At 34.1% G+C, this 25,679-nt stretch overlaps 2 protein-coding genes and 1 long non-coding RNA gene across 8 annotated transcripts in view; 1 reads left to right on the forward strand and 2 right to left on the reverse strand.

The window, feature by feature from the left end:
- The window catches only part of LOC145965631 (nardilysin-like), a 27,078-nt gene extending 12,165 nt beyond the window's left edge, over positions 1–14,913 (forward strand). Inside the window, exons 5-18 of the mRNA XM_083089292.1 lie at positions 6,646–6,962; positions 7,715–7,803; positions 7,949–8,094; positions 8,250–8,363; positions 8,528–8,723; positions 8,796–9,001; positions 9,085–9,255; positions 9,595–9,938; positions 10,049–10,546; positions 11,082–11,232; positions 11,314–11,447; positions 11,580–11,958; positions 12,124–12,613; positions 13,126–14,913. Coding sequence (XP_082945418.1) covers positions 6,646–6,962; positions 7,715–7,803; positions 7,949–8,094; positions 8,250–8,363; positions 8,528–8,723; positions 8,796–9,001; positions 9,085–9,255; positions 9,595–9,938; positions 10,049–10,546; positions 11,082–11,232; positions 11,314–11,447; positions 11,580–11,958; positions 12,124–12,613; positions 13,126–13,316 — 3,426 coding nt within the window. The 3' untranslated portion in view covers positions 13,317–14,913. The remainder of the gene's footprint in view (positions 1–6,645; positions 6,963–7,714; positions 7,804–7,948; positions 8,095–8,249; positions 8,364–8,527; positions 8,724–8,795; positions 9,002–9,084; positions 9,256–9,594; positions 9,939–10,048; positions 10,547–11,081; positions 11,233–11,313; positions 11,448–11,579; positions 11,959–12,123; positions 12,614–13,125) is intronic.
- Positions 2,103–6,305, reverse strand: LOC145965216 (uncharacterized). Of its 2 annotated transcripts, XR_014436651.1 has the most exons (5): positions 6,221–6,305; positions 5,406–5,630; positions 5,015–5,264; positions 2,516–2,706; positions 2,103–2,447 (listed from the first exon to the last, which is right to left on the reverse strand). It is a non-coding gene; the product is annotated as an uncharacterized LOC145965216 (long non-coding RNA). The 2 variants fall into 2 exon arrangements; XR_014436650.1 differs by having other exon boundaries at positions 2,103–2,706.
- The window catches only part of LOC145965212 (constitutive coactivator of PPAR-gamma-like protein 1 homolog), a 15,689-nt gene continuing 4,149 nt past the window's right edge, over positions 14,140–25,679 (reverse strand). For 2 of the 5 annotated variants that reach the window (XM_083088604.1, XM_083088603.1), the window contains 5 exons: positions 25,331–25,631; positions 24,532–24,791; positions 23,102–23,230; positions 22,804–22,901; positions 14,140–22,531 (listed from right to left, as the gene is read on the reverse strand). In XM_083088604.1, coding sequence (XP_082944730.1) covers positions 22,375–22,531; positions 22,804–22,901; positions 23,102–23,230; positions 24,532–24,791; positions 25,331–25,631 — 945 coding nt within the window. In that variant the 3' untranslated portion in view covers positions 14,140–22,374. Of the gene's footprint in view, positions 22,532–22,803; positions 22,902–23,088; positions 23,231–23,910; positions 24,383–24,531; positions 24,792–25,330; positions 25,632–25,679 lie in introns of those variants that run through there. The other 3 variants (XR_014436649.1, XM_083088605.1, XM_083088606.1) reach the window with 3 other exon arrangements.

Consider the following 25,679-nt stretch of genomic DNA (forward strand, 5'->3'; position numbering starts at 1 on the left):
TTTCTCTCGTTTTGCGATTTTTGCAAGATGATAAAAGCGCACAGAGATGACGCACGTCGGCTTTCTCGTACCGTCCGCGCAAATAGAAGATAAATTAATCGAGGAATAAATACGAAAAGGGAGCTCGCAACTCAACACTGCCAAGTATGGTCAAAGATAAAATTAAAACGTTAGCGTTAATGTGTAGATTACAGTAAAGATACATGACATACGATCTCATATCGATTTTTCGACGATATAATTCACGCATATATTGCTATCCCTCCCCTGTGATTATTGCGTAAAATGTTTAAAAATCTTTTTTAATTCTTTTCTCTACCGAATCATTGTATCTAGCTCTTTCAGCAAAGGCATTATTTTTATGCATCATCGACTGATATTTCTAATTAGCAATAGAAAGTCCCCGATCTATTTTACAATTTTAATTATAAAATAAATGTTAAAATACATAGTTGGCAAGATTTTTCAAATTTATAAACAAAAATGTCCGCCTACCAGAGTGAATTTTTGATAACAAAGTCCTTTTTCCACTCGAGGGATTTTTGCCAAAAAGAGAGAAAAAAGAAATGTTGAAGAAAAAAGTAGCCACGCGAAATTCCATCTTCGACATTTTACCTGGTTACAACTCGGTGTATACCGCGTGTACATCGTATTTATAAATAATAGATAAATCGTTCGTTGCGTTCGAACGTTGAATTTCATTCCAGGCGAGCGAGACCAAGCTCTACATAACGCTTACAGTGCATTTAGCGATAAACAAAATAGGCGATGCTGAAGGGAGGTCGATAGCGAGTTAAGGTAGCGAGTTAAGTTAGCGTAGCGTAGTTTTTGTACCTGTTTGTAATATTTCTATCATAAGTATAATGAGTGTGTAACGTTCGTGTAGGACGCACGACATTTAAAATGCGTACAGATGATGTATATGTGCAATGACTGCAATTTGTAATAAAATGCTGATAAGCGCACTCTACGCGTGGAACACGATCGCGATCGCACCTTACATCATGTATATTTTTAATCGATTATAAATCTATTATTTATCATTTTTATTCGCGGCGTCGTTTATGAGACAATATTAATTAGAGTAATCATGTATTCTCCTCTTTAACGATCGACGTACAATATTGTTAGATCGACTCGTCGATTGTTAAATATTTTATTCCGATGTAACGCGACGTTATTAATTTTCTCCCGCCGATCTAACTGCTTCGCTTACGTAATCCGGCGTGGAAAAAAAGAGAGGGGAGAGAGAGGAAGGAAGCGGTTGACGCGCATCTGCGAACCGTACGTTTATCGATATGCGATCGCACGCGTGTCGTCCGCACGCCGATTACATACGATCGGCGATAGCGAGTTTACATTGAAACAGACCGGTTCACTTCACAGAGGAATAAAGAGTGCGAGAGAGAGAGAGAGAGAGGAGGAGAGGGACCCTCCGCGCCAATGAAACCGGTTTCTCGGTCGAGCTCCGATCACAAAGAACCTCGCTCACGCGAGATCGCCGCCCGTGGCGGCCCTCGATCGGGGCCGCGATTCCCACTGAAACGATTCCCCGCCGTCGACTTTACTTTGTAACAGCCGTCTTTGTATCGCTGCGCCTCGCGCCCGTTTCTCTTTATGCCATCGTTCGGGAATAGAGATGAAGTATTTACGAGATTGAAACACCTTCCACAAACGTTACTCATTTTATTAATATCAAGAAACTTATATTTTATTAATATTAAGGAATTTTTATTTTATATTAATATTTTATTAATATTAATAAATTTATTAATATTAATAAGTATTAAGGAATAAATTAAGGAATTTATTTTATTAATATTTTATTAATATTTATTAATATTAATAAAATATTAAAATAAATTCCTTAATTTAATTTATTAATATGAAGAAATTATTTTATTAATATTTTATTAATATTAAGGAATTTTTATTTTTACAAATAACATCAGCAGATTTATAATTTTTCTTATGAATAATTTATAGGTTTTCTTAATATTATAAATAATATTACTAAATTTTTAATTTTTTTTTATAAATATTAGTAAATTTATTATTTTTTACATACAATATATATTTATAATTTTTGTTGTAAATAATATCAGTAAATTTGACATCCACAGTATATCTCGCGTATCAATATTTTTTTATTATTTTTACTGTCTCTATTTTAATTATCTCTATAATTTTTATAATTTACATAATTATTTCTAATTTTATATAATTTTTATAATTTATATAATTTATAATTTTATATAATTATCTCTAAAACTTTTTCATTCCTGAAATTCAACGAATGTTACTTTATCTCGTTGTTTTGTTCGTTGAAGTTATGTACAAGATTCTTCGCTCTTCTCCTTTTTCCTCAATTTTTAATCAACGAAAGCAAAAATAATGGAAGAGGAAATACACCTGGGGGTTCGAATCGCCTCGTTTCATTCGGCCAGCTACAAAGAGACAAACAGGCATCGCGTTTCGACCGCGTATACGCTCGCATTCCGAATGCGCGCCCTACCTTCCGCCCTTCTCCTCCTTCAGAGAGTCTCCCCTTATTTATCAGTTGCATCGTCGCGGACGTCGTTTCGTCAAGTGTTTCAGGCACCGACAAAACGCGCAACACCCAGGACCGGTTTACGATCGCGAGGAGCTCCTGGAGTGATCCAAGTGGCGCCTTTATCAATAACCAGGAGCCTCCAAGAGATCAACCTGGCGAATAAAAAAAATTAAGTCGAGGATAAAAATATCTCATTGACATATTATTGTTACATTGCAGCAATATTGCTGCAATGTAACAACAATGTTGTGCTGTAGGGGATATGTGATATCGTTAAAAAAATCATTTCTCATGATTTTTTTTGATGATTTTCTATTTAAAAGATCCCAATCAAAATAGAAGATATCTTCTCTTTCTCTCTCATCGTCAATCTTCGAAAATTCCCACGTTACCTTGCGTTCTTATCAGCAAGATATACGAGTAACAAGGCCGATAGATTCGAGACGTACGCGTGACCTCGTGCTGACGTATGCACAATCACGTGCTTGTGCGGATATGGATGTGAAAGAGAGAGATATCACGCGTCAAGAAATAAAAATAGAGGGAGGGAGAGAGAGAGAGAGAGAGGATCTTGAACCCACAACCGGCTTTGTGGGTGTGACTGACTCATAACTACTACAGTCCACTTACCATACGTAAGCATTCGTAGTACTCTCCCTTTATCCCCCTCTCCCACTTTCTTTCGCGGCTCGTTCTCTCTCTCTCTCTCTCCGACTTTCGTTCTTTTCCCCTCTCCGTTTTCCATCCTTTCTCTCGTCTCAAAAGTTGAGAAACGACTCTCCGATCGAAAAGTTACGCGACTATTTACGTTTATATTCCTACGCGTATGTAAGATATATATCGGGATGCGTAAAAAAAGCGTACACCGAGAAGTCGCATCAGCAGAATTAGAAAATTGATTTTTCTCTAATCGATAAAAAGTTGACCCCAGCAAACGCCAAATAACAGTTATATAATTGTTAGTTATAATTTCCCACTCGACAATATAATTATTATATAACAGTTATATAACATGTAACAATTATATAAATGTTACTTGGCGTTTGCTGGGACGATTCCCTCCCCTCGTTTTGTTACAACCCATACAGCACAGAACATTGCAGCAATATTGCTGCAATGTTACAATAATATTAATAATATTGCTACAATATTCTGTGCTGTATGGGAACGTCACCTTTGGAATATTTATCCTTATTCGCTAAATTTAATCATTGAATCGTATGAAGCAGAAGACTAATTTTTTTCACTCTGCAAATGAATCACCAGTCTCATTTTTCAGCAGTGGTATCGCGAGAGGAAGGCTATAGTTACGTGTCATTTTCACGACACCGTGTATATTATGACTCGAGCGATGCCTGCGATAGTCTGGTATACTATGTATATACATATATATATGTATGTCGAGTTATCAGCCGTATCAGGGAGAAGGGGGAGCGAGTAACTGAACCTGTGCACGATGCATGGCGCATCGTAGTACTATGGTCTCTCTACAATGCATTCGTAAACTCCATAGTAATAACTACACGACGAAGATAATGCGAGTGAAATGAAACAATCGTTCGAGGAATCGGAGAATTCATTCTTATTGTTAGAGACCTCGATTGTTAACATAAATTATACCGTGAGAAAAATGTGCCCCTTTTTTCTACTCGATTCTACAGTTATCTATTAGGATGCACATAAAACTCTGATATAAATAATAATAATAATAATAAATACTAAAATAATTAATAAGAAGAATAATTAATATTGATAATAATAATTAATAATAATAAAATAATTAATAATAATTAATAATAAAATTAATAATAATAATAAAATAATAATGATAATATAATAATGATAAAATAATAATGATAATAATAAAAATAAAATAAACAATAATACAATATAATTAATAATAGTAATTTAAAAAGTATAATATAATAATTTATACTATAATAACTTATAAAAATAAAATTAAGACTAGATTGATAAAGATTTGAGAGAAAATACTCGCTATTAATTTACATGACGTTTCGTGTTTTTGATAGAAAAAAAGAGAGAAGATTCGCGCCGATTTCCCTCTCATTTTTCGGAAAATCTCTTCGTTCAATTCGAGCGACTCGTATTAAAAAGAATCGTCCCATGCGGGTCATCTTGCCGGAGATGAGTTAATCTCTTTGAATGGAAATTCTCTCTCTTGAACCGAATGAGAGGAAAGAGAGAGAAAGAAAAAAAAAAGAAATAAGTAGAAAAGGCCTCTGAAGAAGAGGAGAGGAGAAGAGGAGGAAAGGAAACGCATACTGGCGCATTATCCTCGACAGACGTCGTAGGCGCAACTTTCCCCCTTTCCCTCCCCCTTCCTCCTCTTCTTCCCCCTTCGCGGAGGAGAGGGGTAACCGCGAGTGCATCTTATAGATAGAACCGGAGCCAGACTTGAAAACTGACGAAAATAAAACGGGAGAGGTCCAAGGTTACATTATATACGTCGTGATCCATCGCGGGTGAAGGACCAACGGTACCAGAACCAGAGGCCAACGCACATGCTCTGCGTCTCTTAATGCCCGCTCTTGATTACTCCACCTCTCTCCTCTTCGACCTTTATGCCTCTCTACAGGGTGTCCCGAAGGAGCTGACGATCCCGACGACTTTTCCACCGTCGAGAGGAGGCAAAAGGGAGGCGCGGACGTCCTCTCGCCTCCTCTAAAGATCCTCGATCCTACAAATCCTTCGCAGAGTATATATGTGAGAGATTATCGTACTGGTAACAGACTCTCGGCTCTGATCCCCGATGCTTACGGCAGTAAAACTTAATTGAGGGACTATGAGACAAAGGAGCAGCCTTGAGGAGGAATAGCCATGTTCTTACCCGCGTTAAATCACACGGTGTCGGATGGCCGTTCCACTTCGATTCGCGGTTTCCCTCGGTGAAACCAACTTCCGATATAAGCGTATCCTTGCCTTACCTCGAATAGTAATTGCTCGATCGTGTGTATTCTTTGCGTTTCTTGTCGGGATTAAAATGAAAAATTGGCCCAAAAATAATAATTATTATTAAGTAGTAAAATTGGCTCCTCTTGGATTTTTCGAAAATCTGAAAAATATATTATATATTATATAATATTCCTTTAGATATTATATATATTATATTAATATTATTCCTTTGCCCTCAAAGAGAATTTGTTTGATATGAATATATTAGGATAATTATTTTTATAAATTTAAATTAATTATATTTTTATTAATTATTCACTCATTTTATTAATTTTTTTAAATTAATTATTCATTCATTTTATTAATTATATATTTTTATTCTTATATAAAGAGTAGATTTACTCTTATAAAAATATAATTAATTTAAATGCAACTGATGATTAAACATAACTAATGATATAAATGCTTAACATATTAAACTCATTTATCAAGAGCCATGATTTAAAAAATAGATAATATACTCAAAAAAATGTCAATCAATCTAAATTTGCAAAAATAAAAAATTTAATAATTTAAAGAGTGAATGGACGAAAGTAGATTCTTAAAGAAATCAGAAAAAAATCGACAGAATAAATAGCACAAAGAGTAAGATTAAAAATTCCAAGAATCGTGCAATTAAAAAAAAATTTCTAGAATTTTATACATTTATTTATTTAGAAAAATTCAATTTTTTTTTTCAAAAATATTTACCTTTCATCATCATCATAATTTATTTGGCTTTTAAAAATCAAAAAATCATATCAGATTGATTCTGTCAAATGGTTATACATACCAGTTTTCATTTCATTCATATTTATTCTACCTTAAATAAAGTGTTTATTTTATGCAATTATTTTTATCTTTGAAGCATCAGTAACAACATGACAGAATTAATTAAAGATTCGTTACTTTTCGGTGGATTACTTTTTTATCAAAAATATCAGATTACAATACACTTACAATTAGCAGCGGAGGGGACATTAAGACCGATATTCATAGCGCGATTTTATATTTAAGCCATCATAAGAACAACCTTAAGCTGTTATCAACCAATCACAGAGCCATATTAGCCTCTTAAGATAGTCTTGAAATTAGAATGGACTCTGCGATCTAGCATCTCTGCTTTCCATGGTTAAAATGTCGTCACGTTATCCCGTATGACACGTGGTCTCTCTCTTCTTCTACGGCTGATCGATGTCAGATGCGAGAGAAGACACGTGTTTCTGTCAGCTAAGGCGCTGAGGGAGCACGTGCGGAGTCCGTTTGAGGGGAGACCGAAGGGAACTCGAGATCCCGTCGTAGACTTCTCGATTAGATCCTATTCCACACGTCCATCTAACCTTAATCCCGATATAATGCCGGAGGTGAAGCTCGTTGAAAGCGACGATAAACGTCATCAAGTTGAGTACCTGGAGACGCCCGTAAAATCGGAGAACGATACGAAGGAGTATAGGTTAGACGATGTTTCTTTCCCTCTCTGTTGACAATTAATAAAATTAGAGCTTCGAGGAAAAGGTACTTGTGTCTAATTTTCTAGCAAGAGGAAATATCCTTTATGGGAAAGTTTAGGTTTTTTTTAAATCTTGATAACGTGTCATCTTATCTAGAAATAGAAGATAAGAATAGAAGATAAGAATTATCATAAATGTCATAAAAGATTTAATTGTAAATTTATTATTTTATATATCAGATATTTTGTCATAATTTCTTTTTACCTGTCATTTCAGTCACTTTTGAATCATTTAATTTGAAAGTCGTCTTCTTGAAAAAAGCAATATTTTTTATAGTATTTTATGATATTTCTTATAATATTATATTTATTATATTTTTTATAATATATTTTTTTATTATATTTTTTAAAATATTTTTATAGCGTTTCTTTATTATATTATTTTATTATGGTTTGTACATAATTGTAATGGTAATGAAAACATCTTTGATTCATACAAGATATATTGGATGCATTTAATTTATTATTAACAATATATTATAATCAATTTATTATAACAATGAGAAAATCTATGCGTTATTTCTTAAAAGATTTTTAAGATTGCATTTTATATTATTTGATGCAAAATTTATATATATATTTTTTTGTTAAAAATTTGGTTACTAGATTAAACATTTTTTTTATAATTACTGGCTTTATAATTTTAATTGGATTTTCATTCTGTCACTAATATTTTTATATTTAAATTTTTTTAGAGTCATCAAATTACAGAATGGTTTGACAGCTTTGCTAATAGCTGATATACATCCCAAGACATCTTCCCAAGATGATGATCAGGATAAAAGTGAGCAAAAATATTTTTATCATGTTAATGTGAAAAATAAGTATTTAAATAGGTAATGTAAACAATGTATATTAAAGAAAAAAATTAATATAATTGTTTGTAATATATATAAAGATGTGTAATATTTGTTATTTATCAATAATAGCAAGTAGTAGCGAAGATGAAACTGAAGATGAGGATAGTGACGAAGATGATGAAGAAGAAGATGACGATGAAAACGAAGATGAAGATTCCAGCGATGATGAAGATAGTTCTTCGTCAACTAAACGAGTCAAGAGAAATGAAAAGATGGTACGTACAACAAACTTGTATAGACAATTGGATTTGCAATTATACCAATTTTTAAAATCTAATTTATCCCACTATTGATGATAATAAGCTATATGACTTAAGTCTGATACGTGTCTACTACCTTTATAAATCTATGTATCTATTTCTTTAAACAGGCAGCATGTGGCTTGTGCGTGGGAGTAGGCAGTTTTAGCGATCCACCGGAAATTCCAGGCATGGCGCATTTCCTCGAGCATATGGTCTTTATGGGATCAGAGAAATATCCACAGGTATAAACTTATAACTTATTAAAACAGGTATTAAAATTATAATTAAATTAAATTTTTTAATTATTATCCATTAATATAATTTTTCAACAACAATACATAAGATCCATTATAAAGAAATTCATTTATTCCTGCATTTAAATGCTCAAGAACCATTTTATTCGCAGGAAAATGATTTCGACGCGTTTCTCAGCAAGCGTGGCGGTTCCACCAATGCTGAAACGGATTGCGAGCATACGACGTTTTACTTTGATATCCAGGAAAAGCATCTGTTACAAGCCCTCGATCGTTTCGCTCAATTCTTTATTAAGCCCTTGATGAAAAAAGACGCCATCACGCGCGAGCGAGAAGCTGTGGAAAGCGGTATTATATTTTATTATAATTGTAATAATAGTTATATTGATGCACTTTGTCTTGATAAGCCTTTTGATGTAGAATTTCAGTCGGCATTGCCCTACGACGACAATAGAAAGGAGCAATTGTTTTCCTCCTTCGCGCGAGATGGTCATCCAGCCAACAAGTTTATTTGGGGCAATCTGATAACGTTGCGCGACAATGTGGAAGACGATAAGCTGTATGCAGAGTTGCACAAGTTCAGAGAGTACCATTACAGCGCCCACAGAATGAAACTGGCTCTACAGGTAGAATTTGTTTCATTAAAACTGCGACGAGAATCATTAATCGTTTAATCAGCTAATTCATAGTAAGATACATCTGTTTGCAGGCGAGATTGTCGCTGGATACCTTAGAGAAATACGTCATCACGTGCTTCGCCGATGTGTCGAGCAACGGGTTGCCTCCGGACGACTTTGCCGAATTCAAAGATGGCATATCCTTCGATACTCTTGCTTTCCGAAGAATGTACAAAGTTAAATCTGTGGAAGATATTAACCAAGTATGTAAATCTGATCTAAATACTGATGTTATAAATCAATGATTTTCATGATAATATACTAAGTCATACATAAAATAATATTTATTTGTGAAAGCTCTAAAGAGCTGTAACAGTTCCAAGGAAAACTAATTAAGAAACGCCATTGGCTTAGTGCATTATTATCAAAATTATTAAATAATTTGTTTTAATAATTAAATGTTTTGTTATCTTTATCTTTGTAATATTGTATCTATTCATGCATTATTATATAAGCTAAAAGCTGAAATATACAATTAAAACGCGTATTAATCTTCATATTCTATAAAAACTTACATCTATCATCGAGATTATCTTTTGCAGGTGAAAATAACATGGGCGATGCCTTCGCTGCTTGATTTCTACAAAAGTAAACCACATGAATATGTCTCGTGGCTCATCGGGCACGAAGGGAAAGGCTCCATAATTAGTTATCTGCGTAAAAAAATGTGGGGGATCGAATTGTTCAGTGGCAACACCGAGAGTGGTTTCGAGCACAGTTCTATGTATGCCTTATTCAAGGTCACTGTGTTGCTCACGGATGAAGGGCAGAATCATTTGGAGGAAGTGGTAGATGCGGTATTTTCTTATATCAATTTGTTGAGAATAGAAGGCCCTCAGGAGAGGATCTACGACGAATCCTGTAAAATCAGAGAGAATAACTTCAGGTAAAGGAATCTCATAAATAAATGAGGATTAAGTTGGCTTTGGAGGAAAAAAAATGGGATGTCAAAATGTGACATGTGATTCTTCATCAAGTGATCATAGATTTTTCTAGATTTGCCGATGAAGAGGATCCAATAGAGTATGTAGAGGATTTGTGCGGCAGCATGCATTACTATCCGTCGCAGGACTACTTAACTGGAAGCGAGCTTTACTTCGAGTACGATCCGGAAGCTATAAAAAGGTGCCTGGACTACCTGCGACCGGAGAATGCGAATATCATGATCTTCAATGGAAAATTTAACACCGAGTTGGACAAGACTGAGCCCTGGTTCAACACCAAGTACACCGACGTTGAAATACCACAGGAATGGGTCGAGCGCTGGAAAACTATCAAACCCTTGCCAGATTTTCACTTGCCAATACCGAATACATTCCTCACCAGCGACTTTACTTTAATACCGATTCCGGCGGACATTCCAAAGTATCCTGTGAAAATTCACAGCGACGCCATATCCGAGATTTGGTATCGTCCGGATCCCAAGTTTCGTCTGCCAGAATGTTACATGAACTTCCATTTCGTTTCCCCTCTGAGACTTCGATCGCTGGAGAAGTAAGTAACAATAAAAAGCTGTAAAAGTATGTATTAAAATATGCATGATTCTAAATTATATTATCAATATTCTAATGATAAATATTTCACTACTCTAATATTTTGGAAGATTATTTCTCTGAATTTTTTATTAATATATCGATAATGAAATTATCAATCAAGCTTCAAGGTTCTGAGAAATTAAAATCTTTAATTCTAAATGAAAAAATGGAAATTGAAATGAAAAATGAAAAAATAATAGTTTATTATTTAATTATATCTTACAATTAAATAATAAACAATGTAAAATAGTAAACAATTAATTGTTTTCACTTAAAATCTTTTATTTTTAATTTTCTATAAATTTTAAATTTTCTTGAAAACTTGTCACTATCATGACATCTTTTAAGCTGAAAAATAATGAAAATTGAGATTTTGGACATACATATTTCAAAATATCTTTCTTCAATATGTATTTGTTGTAAGTGTTACAACTTTATATGTTTATTTGCATCTTTTATTAAAAAAAAAAACATTCACACTAATGACATCTCAGTGCAGCTCTCCTGGACTTGTACTGCAATATACTACACTTCCTATTGGTTGAAGAAATATATGCAGCAATAGTGGTGGGATTTGATTTCAACATATATTCTAGCGAGAAGGGTATTAAAATGAAGTTTAACGGATTTAACGAAAAACTGCCGGTAAGAGTTCCTTTCAGAGAAGGTCTAAATCTAAATTATAGATACAATTTTGAGTTTTATTTACATTCTTATATTTTACAGCTCTTAGTACTCACTGTCATGAAATACATAGTGGACTACCCGAATCTTGTTACGAAGGAGTTATTCGAGGTTTTGAAGGAGTTTCAACTCAAGAAACTGTACAACACATTTATAAAGCCCAAGAAACTCGTCAGGTACCTATTCATTTATTCATATTTAGTATATCTGCCACAATTCTTGAATAATCGAGAAGAAAATGATTAATTGTAAAATTAATTATATATTTAATTGATCACTAACGCATATGATTCTGGGTTTTTTTGTAGGGATGTGAGGTTGCATATACTCAAGTTCGTCCATTACACGCACATCGACTTGTACAACGTTCTGTGTGACACCAATTTCGAAAAATTCCGAAATTTCATCACCTTTTTCAACGAACGTCTCTACATTCAGTGTCTCGTGCAGGGCAACATGACACAAGATGCCGTGATCGAGAACGTGCGACAATACATCGAAATAATCAACTGCAAGCCGCTGCTCCCGAGTATGATGCCGCAAATAAGAATTACGCAGATACCTCTAGGCACACAATATTGCAAAGTGAGAAACATCAACAAAACCGACGTGAATTCTGTGGTGACGAATCACTATCAGGCTGGAACTAAGTCGGTCGAGTTATCGGTGTTGATCGATTTATTGATAGTAAGTAGAGGAATCCCATCATCTCATCAATTATACTTAATCTGTAAAATCCTCATATTTATTTGTGTGTCTCACATTTGTATTCTGATTTCCAAATGTGGTAAATATTCTCAACTTTCGCGTTTAGTTTTATCCGCTCAATATTAAGTTCTGTGATTATTTCAGATGATAATGGAGGAACCGCTGTTCAATCGGCTCAGAACCAAGGAGCAGCTTGGTTACGATGTTTCTTGCACCCACCAAGACGTCTACGGGATTTTGGGATATTCGATTACGATTCAAACTCAGGCGAACAAGTACACGACCGAGCACGTCGACCAGCGGATCGAGGACTTTTTGAAATCGTTTAATAAGACACTGAAATCTTTACCGGAAGAGGACCTAGACTATGTCAAGGAGGCGCTGAGAAAGGAGAGGCAGTGCGCCGATATCGATCTAGATGAGGAAGTTGTAAGAAACTGGAACGAGATTACAACTTGGCAGTACATGTTCGACAGACTTGAGAGAGAAGTGCTCGCGATAAAGGACATCAAGCTCAAAGATCTTAGAGATTGGACTGCGAAGCATACATTGCATGGAAATAACTTTAGGAAACTGAGTATTCATGTGGTGGGAAATCACTCGAAGGAAAACAACGAAGGAGACAAAACAATCAGTGAGTTAATGATAATTCTTGCATCTCTTTATCTTATTATCTATGAATGGGTAATAAAGAATGCAATGTTTTGTTACATTTAGCGATTTTTGACGTGACTGTTTAACAACCAAAGTACACCAAACTCTATCAGAAAATTATATTACAATTGTATAAATTGTTTTATAGTATTATTTACTTGCTTACATTTTGTATTTCTTGTTGTTTCTTGCATTATTGCTTCAAGACGAATATAAATATGTAATGTGTATAAGCAAAATTTTTGTTATGTAAAAGAGTATTATTACAACTGAAATCCTTTACTTATTCTTGCAAAATATGAAGATTGATGTAGCACAATAGAATATGTAATTGTGTGAATAGTTAGAATTAATTTGACGAGATTGCAAAAATAATGCATGAAAGTATGTAAGAAGAAATTAAAAATTGCGAGATAAGAGTATGCATGTACACTTCCAAGATAGTATTTCTGTTTAAAAAGTCAAATTTGCTAAACAATTGTTTATTTATAGGTATTCCGGAGGATCACCGTAAAACGCAGTATTCTTTGGAATTTATAACCAATCAACAGGACAAAAAAACGCAAGCTTATCATATTACTGACATAGAGGAATGGAAGAAAACTCTCTACGTGTATCCAGTAAGCGAGGGGATTAATCCTCTCAAGGAATCTTTAGAAAAAGAATCCTCTCAAGCCGACTAAATAATGTCCTGATAATAGAATAAGAAGATAGAAATATAATGATAATGATAAGTCGTACTGCCTTGAAACTTTACGATACTTTTCTAATTATCAGAAGTTTCTATTTAATTGACTTGTATCTAGGAAGCGATATAACACGATAGGATGAAAATATATTATAAATAAAAAAATATATGATAATATAATATATTATGGAAATATGTTATAAAACGCGTGCGATTCCTCGCAAATCCTTAAATCTTCAGACTTACATGTTCAGATATACATGTTTTTCAACAAGCTATATCAATTATCAGTGGCAATTTTTTTATATTACTATAATCCAAAATAAAATGTAAACATATGTTATACATTTTAGTGACAAATGAATTATAAAGTATACATCTACTTTGTGTAATATTAAACGAACAAATTTTTGTATATATATATTAAACAATGCAGATGAAAAATTGTGCATATAAAAATTTTGAATAAAGTTTTAGATGTATCAAAATATGAATATTCTCTCTCAAATTAAATAATACTTCTAAATTCGTTTTATAATATCGTGTTTATGTATTTCTATTCTAGAATTTAAACTAAATCACACAATTCTGATTTAATTAAGTAATACATGCAAAAACAAAAAAAACCTTGATAAAGTTTTGCTCTCTTGAAAAATCGTTAATCGCCTCAAATTTTAATTAAATAAATTATTTAATTTGCGAGCTTAAAAGAGATAAAACGCAATAAACGAGAATTAGGATAATCGTGAACAATTCAGGAGGGGATGTTTATTGCGTTTTAAAAGTGTGTGTTCGGTAAATAAAATACTGGCTCGGGATGCAATTTTTCATACTCTTTTTAATTGTATTCAAGACATGACAACACGTTTTTCAATAAATCATTAAACTTCCGAAAATGTCAGCCAACCGTATCCGAGAACCTTTTCCTCGCCCCCCTTCCCTAGCCACCCCGCCACCCTCTCCTCTCTCGCGCCAAGAACTTTCTTACAAGACTTGGATTGAAAGTTTGTTGTCTTTTACAAAAGCCGCACATTACATGTCGCGCGCAAAGGTTTCTTCTTCTTAATAAACTCAACGGATGACTCTCTACGAATCTTAAATACTTCTAATTCTGCGTGTGTATGAGTGTGTTGTGAGAGGTTTTGCTTATATAGAGAAGATATATAAATGAAGGATTAAATATTACGCTCAAAGATTATTGACAAAGAAAGAAACTGAAATTTATCCGCTCCGACTTGGGAACCGACTGCTCTGCTCTCGTTCTTCCCCTCCTCGAGGACGAATCCTCAGCCACAGGGGATGATCGAGGGAGCGGAGCACTCGCGTCCCAAGCGGCCGGATTTACACAGCGAGTATTAGTAATAATGCAATTTAAATATTTCTCTAAATCGTTACAACATTCATTAAGAGTGCGTTTCGCATTTTATACTTCGAATAATCATCGGTATATATCATCGTTTTTTTTCCTTTTTTTCTCCTTGCGGTAGTATTATAGAGTTTTTTTTAGAGCCACTACATTTATATTAGTTATTTATCTTTGCTACTCTCCGAATATGTATCCCTTTTTTTTTTGTTTAAAGGTAGTTTAAACGTGTGTGACTTTAGAGTTTTACGATAATCTTTTTTTTTTCTCGGTTGCCTCGTGTCCTCGCCAGCACTGATTCTCTTTCCTCTTCTCCTTGTCCCCTCCCAGCAAAAACATCAAGTAACATTTATATAACTGTTAGTTGTAATTTCCCACTCAACAATATAATGTTATGTAACTGTTACGTGACATGTAACAGTTATATCCCAGCAAACATAGAATATTGTAGCAACATTGCTGCAATGTTGTAATATTGTAGCAACATTGCTGCAATGTTGTAATATTGTAGCAACATCGCTGCAATGTTGTAATATTGCCGCAACATCACTGCAATGTTGTAATATTGCCGCAACATTGCTGCAATGTTGTAATATTGCCGCAATGTTGCCGTAATATTCTGTGTTTGCTAGGATTATTAAGTGGAAAATTATAACCAAGTTATATAATTGTTATTTGGTGTTTGCTGGGCTTAAATCATGTAATAAGAATTGCGTGTGAATAATAGATTATATTCGGAAACACGATCTCTCCTCTCGAACTAGCGAAAGCGTAGAATCAGCTCTGCTCGACACTAGACATGAATGGGGCATACATGTTACAACAGTAAGTTTACAATGGTATTGATAATCCAACGAGAAATTACATCAATTTGCGTTTATATGAATGCGAGGGACCGCGAATGGGTCGGCTATGGTGTGTGTGCGGTGGACGATTTACCATATAATCTCCCCAAGAGGTCTACGAGTTAATTTGAATGGCTTTAATTGTCGGTTAATCGATTATCATTAGAATCGTGTACGATGGATTCATCTCTCTCTGCGCGTTCCTACAAACACACACATACATTTATATATATTTATATGCATAATTTACGCAGGTTTACATTTTTTTTCGCTCATTTTGCGTGCCTGGATAAAGTGATTCGACCACCATCGGACCGACCCACCGAGGTCAAATTATATGATTATCGATATAATAGTTTAGCGCATGTTTTTCATCATTTTCGGATCAACCAGCGATTTTCCCTCCTTCTCCATTCTTCGCCTTTTCCCATACAGCACAGACCATTGCTGTTACATTGCAGCAATATTGCTGCTGGGTTCCCAGCAAACACCAAGTAACATTTATATAATTGTTAGTTGTAATTTCCCACTCAACAATATAACTGTTACATGTTATATAATTATTACATAACATGTAACAGTTATTATTATTGAGTGAGAAATTACAACTAATAGTTATATAATTGTTATTTGGTGTTTGCTGGATTCCTTCTCGCAGACCGGAAACGACATTCCGGATGTTAAAAGATACCTGAAGGCGTTTTCTCACCCCTCGCAACGAATACACCCACGCACCACGTGGTGTACATTTCTCTCTCTCTCTCTCTTTGTCATCCCACACACATCCTTCCATCTGTCTTTTAAGTATTTAAGGAAGAGAAAGTAAAAACGAAAATATATAAATGTACTAATGATTATCAAACATACATGTTATCGCGTTAATTGCGTGTAATCCTTTTTCCTTTTTCTCGGCTATGAATTAAAAGAAAAGAAATAATAATAATAATAATAGAGCGGAATATACACACGTTACGTTTAATATTTTAATAAGAATATACATGGGGGTGTGTGTTTCATGTGTGTGTGTGTGTGTGTGTGTGTGTGTACGTGTTATGTGTCATGTGTGTCGGGGCCCACACGCGTTTTTTTTTCTTCAGCTACATTGATAAGTGTTCAATCTTTTTTTTTTCTTTTTTATATTTATACTTTTTTACTTTATTAATATTATATATTCTTGCGTGTTTGCTTCTATATCGTTACTTTAGTTTACATCTCGCGTTATTTTACGTTATGGAGCAAGCAAAACTACGGTTAAGGACAAAAGAAAACTTAAAATTTATAGAAATCGCGTCGTGATTACATAGCAACCTAGAAAAGAGCTCCCCTCCCTGTTTCACGTTATTTCACCGTTGATCGCTATGAAAGATCTCTGATTCTACTCGCACATATGGCTATAGCAGCAACAATTAAGTTAAGAAATAAAAAGAGACACGCGAAAAAATATGACACGTATCATTGGCGCGTGTTTTACATCTATCAAAGCATATAGTGAAACGTAATATACATTTTTTTTCTTTTTTTTTTTGGAATCATTTAAAACAAGTTATTGAAATTAAATGATCTCTCCTTTTTTTTTCTTCAAGTTTCTGCGAGACCCATACAGCACAGACCATTATTGTTACATTGCAGCAATATTGTAGCAACATCGCAGCAATATTGTAGCAACATCGCAGCAATATTACAGCAATATTGTAGCAACATCGCAGCAATATTACAGCAATATTGTAGCAACACCGCAGCAATATTACAGCAATATTGTAGCAACATCGCAATATTGCAGCAATGTAACAACAATGGTCTGTGGTGTATGGGGACCTACGTTTCTACAAAGTTTAAAACAAAAAGAGAAGATTGAGATTAACATAGAAATCTATATAGTTAGTTGAGGTTTCTTTTCCGAGAAGAAAGGATACGACTATTCATTAGAAATATATGAGTTTTTTAGAGCGTTAATTAACGAGAGTCCTACGATCGGCTGCAATAATATATTATATATTTCTTCGTGCCCTCTAGAAAAAGTATACGTGTCCTCGAAAAATCAAACGAAAACAGCCGTCATTCGAGCGCTTTGTTTCCTTTTTATTTTATCCCTTCTTCATCAACGTTAAACGTTTTTAAAAGCGAAAACAGACTCGTTTCTCTTCGTCTCTTCAAGATATATAATTATAATCGGCGGCCCCCTCGAGAGGGGGGGTCCCCCTCGATATTTTATACTCGGTGCACAATGTGAATTTTTTTCTCGTTATTAGTTTATCTGTTCACAACACATACAATTGCATCTGAGAAGATCATTTATAGAGATTGTTACTTCATATATAATAAATACGATCATAGATTAACTTGTAACTCTTTTACAACGGTAATGTCGGTATTATTATTATCATAGACGAGTGTTTTTTTTTCGTGGGCCCCGCTTCTCCTCCCTCTATCTATCGCAATAACGAAAAGCACAGGCGAGCTTTAAGTTGCGCCTGTTGTTTTTTCTTGTTTTCATTTTTTTTTCTTTTTACGTCGTTCGAGTTTCCGTATTTTCCGTTTGTTATTCAATGTGGATTCTCGTTTTCCTTTCATTTTTCGCACGCATTACACGCATTTCGCGTTTTTACATTAAATTATTTATTTCACGTTATCATCATCATTATTATTATTATTATAATATTATTATTATTATTGCATATTGCTCGTGCATCAGCGCAGCGGCAACTGATGACGTTGCGTTTACATCGTTATTTGTGTCTTTACTCGTTTTACATCTGGTATTACATACATATATATTATGTATCAAGAGTTCGATTTCTCTCGGAAAGAAAATCACATATGTCTTTACGTAGAAGCGTAAAGTGGCATTTTACTCTCAAATTCGTATTTCGTCAGATTCAAGAAAGTCGGCTTCTAGTACGTGTTGTATGTATGTCGTATATGTTTCGTGTATGTGTGTGTGTGTGTGCGTGTATAAGTGTTAATATTTATCATTCGACAACGAACGATAACAATTGTCAATTTTCGAAATTTACGTTTTCGGAAAGAAACATTATTTTTTTTTTTTTCTTCAGCGATCGTACCTTCATCGGCGCGTGTACCTTGCAAAGTCGCACGCTAATTGCGTTATTATATAAGAGACTCGGATGATTTCGAAATCATACATCATGTGTCACGTGAAAAACGTACCCAGCAACCACCAGGTAACATTTATATAATTGTCGATTGTAATTTCCCACTCAAAAATATAACTGTTACATGTTATATAACATGTTATGTCGAGTTGGAAATTACAACTAATAATTATATAAATGTTACTTGGTGTTTGCTAAGGTATATACGGTTTACAGATGCACACGCCAATTTTTTGGGCAGAAAGTGCGTTAAAAGCGAACGCTGACGTCAATTTCGCATCGCGAAATAAAACGGTCGAATTTTACTTCCACACATGCTCGGCGCACATTGAAGCTGACATTATTAGTTATATAATTCATCTCTGTATTCATATATGTTAATATATGCGTGTGTATATATATATATATATATCTCTTTCTTTCTTTTTTCCTGTTCCTACGAGCAACTCGGAAAACTTGAGAGCTTCGGAAACATAGGAAAACGTGGGACTCGACTCTTTTTTTTTTCTTTTTCTTTTCGACAAAATTTATCCACGGATGTCACTTCCTTAACATGCCATCTAAAGCACTTTCGTATCTCTCTCTCTCTCTCTCTCCCACAAAATCTTACTTCATTTAACTACTCTCAGGCTCGTTAACTGTCATTTTACTCAAATTATATAAAGTTTCTCACAGTGTCCTAATGCATTTTACGCAATAACAAATCTACAAAAATATAACATTTTATCTTATCATTTCATTATATTACCTCAATAAATGGTTTTCTCTTTTTTTTTTTTTATTCGCTTTAATTACCTTCGCTCACGTGTCTTGGACACGTTTTCGTCTCATCTCTCTCTCTCTTCGGTACTTATTTTAATAATCGTGTTCTGTCGTGCTGTCTTGTTATCTTGTTGTTATACATCATTTCTACTGACAAAAGAAAACCCTTTCTTTTTTTCTTTCTTTCTCTTTCTCTCTCTCTCTCTTAAATTCCGATGATCTTTGGTAGAAAGTCTTTTAGACTATTCTACGCATAAATAGTATATTTTTTTCAACATAATCGCTTCCTATTCCCTGATGCGTGATAAGCACACACGCACCTGGATTCTGTATATACATCATATATATCAATCACACTGCGTCACTTCTAAAAAGTAACTGTTCATATGTACAATTAAAGGAGGAACATTTCTCGAAATATGCTACACTAGACGTGCGCGTATGAAAAGATGTGATTTTTTTTTCGAACGTAATATATATTAATCCTCTCTTTTTCTTAAATCTCGTATTTAACAATTAATCTAGGAGGGCAATAATGTATCTTTAATGTATCATCATTTTCCTTTGTCAAACTTAAACATGGAATTTTCAACAAACAAATCTTCAACACACATGTTACGAAAATTAAATATACGTTTTAGTCAGGTATGTGTCTGCATAAATGATTTCGAATCAACAACTTGTAACTCTCGCGTATGTAGCCGTAATGTAGCATATTTTCCAAACAATATGAGGCGTACCGTAAGAGAAATCACTCTTCTCAACATTTTTATATAAGCCCTCACGATAAGCCTCAAGTCTGCTCTCGAGATAGAAACGCTATCGTATCTAAACCACAAATTTCGCTCGAGACACACTCATTCGTACAATCTTTCGTCGCAAATAAATATATGACCTAGGTTACATACGCGTGTACACGCGTATACACATATGCATTCATAACAGCATAACGCGCCACGTTTATGTACATCATTATCGTGGCTCCTTTCATTCTCTCTCTCTCTCTCTCTCTCTCTCGTTCTTCCTTCCTCCCTCTTACTTTCATACACACGCTACAATTCGCACAATTGCTCTCATGTACTCGCAAGTACAATTACATTCATGCATCGTACACAGGCACAACTTACGTATAATATACTGCATATGCGTGGGAATCTTTTCTAATCTAAATAATATGTATATATATATATCAATATATATTTTACCTATATGAAAAGCATCAGTCTCCATATGCTAATGACTATCTCAATGCTCCATCTGGCCTCGTTCTTATCTACAAAAGTCAATAATCGTGTAATGTACAGCGTGTATGTATATATGTGTAATCTGTGTACGCGTAATGTCGAGCTACTTTCTTCTTCGATCAGATCGGACCACTGAGATAACGTCACAGCGAGCATTTCATATAATACCGGAAAATATATATTTTTGTAAAAAAAATAATTCTTAAGAATTAAATACTTATAGCAGCTGACGATTTGTGTTCTTTGAGTAGTAAAATTAGCGCACGCGTAATCAGTCGAGTAATAATACGAGCGAAATTTGCTCGCTCTTCTCCCTTTTTTTTGTTTTAGTACAAGCACGATTTTTTTTTCTTTTCTTCTCGTCTTTTTGTCTCTTTCTTTATATCTTATACAGAATAGTATGTTTGGCAGTGAGGTCATCGTGTCAAAAATGGGTAAAATCTTTACCGTGTGTCACGGGCTACCGGGACTCACCAGTTTGAGTAAAGATCTCTCGTCTCTTATTAATATTTCAATATTTTGGACCCATTCGAGCTTTTGTGCAAGTAACACTAAGGAAACAGACAGCTTTTAAATAACGCCATCGATGCTTCGAAAATCCCTTTCATCTGAGAAATATTTATATTAATCCTCAAATATGCAGTTTCAATTTTGAAAAATTAAAACTAATATATATATATATATTTTATTACAAAATATATATATATATTTTTAGTTTAAATAAAGCCAGGTAATTGTAAGTAAATATTATGTTTTTTTTAAATCACATTGCAGTTATTTATTTGATAAAGATTTCCTGATATTGAATAATAAAAAGTAAATTGTCTGAAAAATAAGATAATGAAAATAAAATAAGAAAACTTTCTTTACAACATTACACATAAAGCTGGCGCTACACTATGCATCAAGATAAATGTATAAAGCATCCATTTCATTGTCAAACTTAAAGTTATCATGTATCTGCATATTCTCTCTGTAAAGTAAAACTAGAATTAGAATTGTCGTTTAATGTTAAAAAATAATAGTTGTTAAATGTTAATAAATTTGTTACATGGAATATATAATTTTCTGTTGGCAGAATATAATAATATATCCATGTATATATGTACAATCACACATAAATATATTATTCATATATAATAAATAGTTGTGATGTATACATAATATACATTTATGTATGTGTTTATATTATTATATTCCTCTAATGAAAGATTTCATCCAACAAAATATTATTTTTTACATTTTATAACATTAAATAACATTTTTGTGGTATAAAATAACAATCTTAATTGTTGTTTTCAATCTGAATTATCAATTATAATGAACAAAATTGGTAATGAAATGAAAATTTTTAAATCGACAATGAAATGGACATCTATTTGTCAATAAACGCTAAAGTCATAAATCGCAAATATCGATTGCGAATAGAGAATCCACGCTGGATTTTCGCAAACCACTACGAATTACGAATGGTGAGTACATGCATAGTCTAACGTCAGCTTAATAATATATAAATCTTCCTGTGAATATTTTTTCGATTACATTTTTTGATAATGACATTATCAAGAATGAAAGATTTCCGCGTGACAATTTCAGAAATGGATATTCAAGTGTTACTAGTGCACAATCGCTCATAGAACATATACGTAGATTGTTAGCAGTCTTAAGTCATGGTCGGGAAGTAGTTACAATTTTCGTGAGATTTTCTCTTTGTACGCCGATACATCTAGCTTTCCGTGGCCACCGGAGCGACGAGCGGTGCATCACCCTGTCCCTTTTCCATGCCTTTACCACCATTTTCCACCGCGTCATCAAACTGACCTGCTACTGGCAGTGCATCCTTCGTCAACACTCCACGAGCTGCATCGTCGCTTTCAGTTTCGCTGAAATAGAGAGTGAGATGCTGTGAATCATGTAATTTTCTATAATGGATGAATTGACAAAATATTAGATTAATTGTAATGAAAATCTTAATTAGGAGAACAATTAATAATATATTAAATATATTATTAAATTAGAAGTGACGTGAATTTTGCGCTAAACTGAACGAGAAAATAAAAAGTCTCAGGTTTGCATCAAGCGCACGAATGCCAGGAAGAATCTTTAATTCTACGGTACGCGTTTTTTTAGACAGAGAGAAGCTTGAGATATTCACTTATAATCTGTGATTTCATCGCTAATGGTACCACGGTTCCTGCCATCTTTTTTCTCGGTAGTAGTCTTTTTAATAGCAGTCTTCTTCTTGCCAGTTACCTAAAATATCGATAAACTAAGATGCATTCATTCGTCAAGTGAAAAGTGTCTTATTAAAACATACGCGGAAAGATATTAATTTATAGGACTTAATGACATCTCAATAATAAAAGCAGACATCCGACAGGAGAAAATTAAGATTCTCATTCGTACCCGACGTTTATTCTTCTCGCTTTTATATACCTACAAGATCCTTTTACCTTCATTTGAGTCTTCTTTCCACGTCCGGCGATCGGGGCACGGTTGGTCCCGCGTGTCTGAAAGGTCGGCCGATTTATCGGATTAAATCCACGGGGAAGACCGTACTTGAGCCCACCGATAGACGTTACCTGCAACAAAATCGTCATCTAGATTGTGACACACGCGCGAGATTTTTTGTATAAATTATTGAACATTGAAACAGGAAGAGAAAACTATGATATATCATATGATAATTCTTTTACAAGGGGGCAATTTATGGATAAATGATGGATTCTATTTGAGATATATATATATATATGATTGAATAAATTTGCGAAAATCTTCAATGCATTGTTTACATTTACACGAATAAATAAATAATTTACATAAATTTTCACTTTGTTTCATTTAAATAAATACTTCTATCTTTCTGTCAAATTCTTTGGAGTCTATGATTAATGATGATTTTAATAAGCGTTTATAAATTATCATATTTTTCATATTAATGAGAAATTTGTAATATATAATGAAAAATTAAACAATTAATATAACAATTACATACACATAGCGTGAATTACATAAACAATTGATAAAGGGAATATTTATAAATGTTATACAATATTTCTGGAATAAATAAGGTACTTTTTGGAAATGGATATACAATTTCATCTAATATATATGATTTTTTCTATGTACATATAAACTAAATATAAACTACTTCACGTACACATATATTGCTTGTGATTCAGCCAGCTATTCCGTACATCACATTCAATCGAGCTATCGAAATAAAACTTAAAATAAGGAACACAAGTTAAAATATTCCGAATTAAAAGATATAAAGACCTTTATTATATAACAGTGTCCATACTACATACAAAAAACATGCAAATGCGATAATACAGGATTGCAAAGCTATAAAAAGAAAGTATTATACAAATGTCAAAATACTTGCATTCATAAACGTTCTAAACGTAGTAAGGAAATAACATGCACAAAATTGCATAATATATGATAAATGTAATTATCCTCCACTGCTTAATATATATATATATATAAATTCTCGGAGATACACATGATTTGTTTTTTAATTCATTTCCACCTGATATCGGAGACGCGTCTATACATATAAAAATTATATATATATATAAGTATATGTATAAAAACTACATAAAATGTATAATGCAACTAAATCTGCGTTAAATCGGTATTACGTGATGTCCCTCCTAAATGCACGTTGGCGACGTTAAATAGCGAAAGCGGATCGAGACTATTCAATATCTCGAACGTTCCCCTAAAATCTGTTCAGAATATCGTCATCGTGTGCTCCTTACATTCTCCCATATACACGTAACGATACGGAACCATATACATATTATGGTATCGCAAACACGCATATATATATGTATACACATATAGCCTAGTGTGTGTCAACTCCATTATATCCTACCTGCGGTGGAATTCGTCCGCGAGGATGACCCTGCAACGGTTGCGGCATGGGTCGACCTGGCTGCCCGTAATTCGGGCCCCACTGACCCACCACCACTCCAGCGATCTCCAACTGACCACCCCGCGATGGGATAGGACGTCGCATTAGACCGCGTTGAGGTTGCATCGTTCCGCTGCCTCGGCCACCGCGCATCAGATTCTCGTTAATGGCCGGAGGACAACCAGCAGGCAGAATATTCGAGGGAACTGATACGCGAATACCTGTGATGATAAAGAGCAAGATTATTACATGTATCAATGAGTCGATAATATATTATACTAATATGTGGACAAATACACGAGATATTATACATATGAAAAAAATTAGTATATAAAATTAAATAATATTTTGCGCGTGTGTTTTATAGAAATTATTTCTACTCGATTAATTTTCATCATATATATAAGAATAAACTGTGTTTACAAGTGAATTTTTTCTGTTTATTAATTTTGTACTATCTCATCTTTTCCAAACATTAGTTTCATATGTGAGAGATGCATTTATTGATTTATTTTGTTGCAGTTTTGAGATTCGTGAGGCCATATCGGTGGAGCTCACGAAGCAATATTAGCTGCTTTACTCTACTTCTATTCGAAAACATCTTACGAAAGAACAAAGTTAATTATTCGCCGGAAGTCAAACAAGTGCTCTGCCAACTCGGCTACGATTTCGCCAACACTTTCTCTCTCGGCTAATGTCGCCGTAAACTCAATCAAGAAGTAAGTTTCATTAAAGGAATATGAAGACTCTGGTAACGCACCTGGTGCGACAGGCAACGGTGGGCGAGCAAACATCGGAGTAATTCCCTCGAGTATCGCTTTCCTCATCCTTTCGACTTTAACCACGCGGTCAATGTGGCCGCTGCAGAGCTCCAGTAGATTCTTGGCAATAGTGGCACGAGCAAGCGTATGATGGAACAATTTACCGTCGAAATAAAGCCAGGGGCAGCACATTAACCATGGAATCGGTGCGCCGCAAGCGTCGTTCGCTAATAGCGCGGTCTCTATACCAGCCATGAACAAGGTAGCCAGTTGCACTCCGCGCGACGTCACTAGTGGAAGCTACATACGCCAATGATACATTAAATGTCGGTCTGCTGAGGTAATATC

The sequence above is a fragment of the Camponotus vicinus genome, unplaced genomic scaffold (genome assembly GCF_025532165.1).
Source record: "Camponotus vicinus isolate PSW18456_S1 unplaced genomic scaffold, iyCamVici1.0 SCAF_14, whole genome shotgun sequence".
Taxonomy (NCBI): Eukaryota; Metazoa; Arthropoda; class Insecta; order Hymenoptera; family Formicidae; genus Camponotus; species Camponotus vicinus.